This window comes from Phaethon lepturus, unplaced genomic scaffold (genome assembly GCF_000687285.1).
Source record: "Phaethon lepturus isolate BGI_N335 unplaced genomic scaffold, ASM68728v1 scaffold1944, whole genome shotgun sequence".
NCBI lineage: Eukaryota > Metazoa > Chordata > Aves > Phaethontiformes > Phaethontidae > Phaethon > Phaethon lepturus.
Genome location: NW_010532457.1, coordinates 103933 through 104959, shown reverse-complemented (window position 1 = coordinate 104959; position 1027 = coordinate 103933). Strand labels below are relative to the sequence as shown.

Here is a 1027-nt window from a genome sequence, read left to right as displayed (position 1 = left end):
CCTGCTGAATTTGTAAAAATCCACCCCTTCCACAGAGCATCAGTTCCCAAAGAGCACAGAGAGCTCCTTTAGCCCCCGTGGGTGGGAATAGTAGTACAAAATGTTTTCCGCCACAGGAATGGAGTCCCCATGCGGGCAGATGGCCACCACATCCACCTGTCCCAGGATGGAAGCCTGATCATAAGCAACGTTCAAGAGGCTGATGAGGGATCCTACACGTGCAGCGCCTACAGCAGCAGCAGCTCGGTCAGTGCCAGCACGGAGGTGAAAGTGCTGAGGAGCAGGCCCAGCGGTGAGTACAGCCTGTCCTTCCCGCTTCTCCCAGCACAGTGCCAGCCTCTGGGCTGTGGTTATCGGTCTTCCCATTGCGTGTGCTCATCCACCGCTGTCCTCTGGCTTTGGGGAGCAGTAGGAGCCCCTGGGCTGTGCTACCTGTGGACCCCTGTTTTCCCTGGGCAGAGAAGAAGGACGGTTGGAAACATGCCCCCCACCAGGGTCCGGGAGCCTAATTAACTTCCTGAGGCCAAAATGCCATAGTTGGTTGACCAAACAGTTGGCTCCAAGTTTTGTGTTTGGACTCTGGACACCGTCCAGCTGGCTTTACAAAGGGTGTAGAGTGGTGTCTCCTCAGGAGATCCGCCCCAGAAGAGGCTGCCTTCTCCTCCCATATCTCACCAGCGGTGACAGTTTCTCTCCCATCCCAGATGTTGGGCTAAATTTGAAACAATCCCCTTAGAATTGGCAGGGTGGAGAAAGCAGGAACGTGCTTGTGTCTTTTGGGAGGGAAACGAGACCCGAGGATCAGCCCTGGCAGTGTATTTACTGCTGCTTCGCCTTTTGCTCGGCTGCAGCTACTGTGAATCACGTTGTGGACCCCAGCAGAGAGTGCGTGGACCAGCCGCACCTCGCCAACTGTGAGCTGATCCTGCAGGCCCAGCTCTGCCGCAGCGAATACTACTCCAGCTTCTGCTGCGCCAGCTGCTCGCGCCACCAACCGCAGGCCAGCCCGCCTCGTCACCGCGGGTGA

General features: G+C 57.3%; 1 protein-coding gene across 1 annotated transcript in view; it reads left to right on the top strand.

The window, feature by feature from the left end:
* Nucleotides 1-1027, top strand: part of PAPLN (papilin, proteoglycan-like sulfated glycoprotein) — a 28742-nt gene extending 27715 nt beyond the window's left edge. Inside the window, exons 27-28 of the mRNA XM_010284823.1 lie at nucleotides 117-292; nucleotides 852-1027. Coding sequence (XP_010283125.1) covers nucleotides 117-292; nucleotides 852-1027 — 352 coding nt within the window. The remainder of the gene's footprint in view (nucleotides 1-116; nucleotides 293-851) is intronic.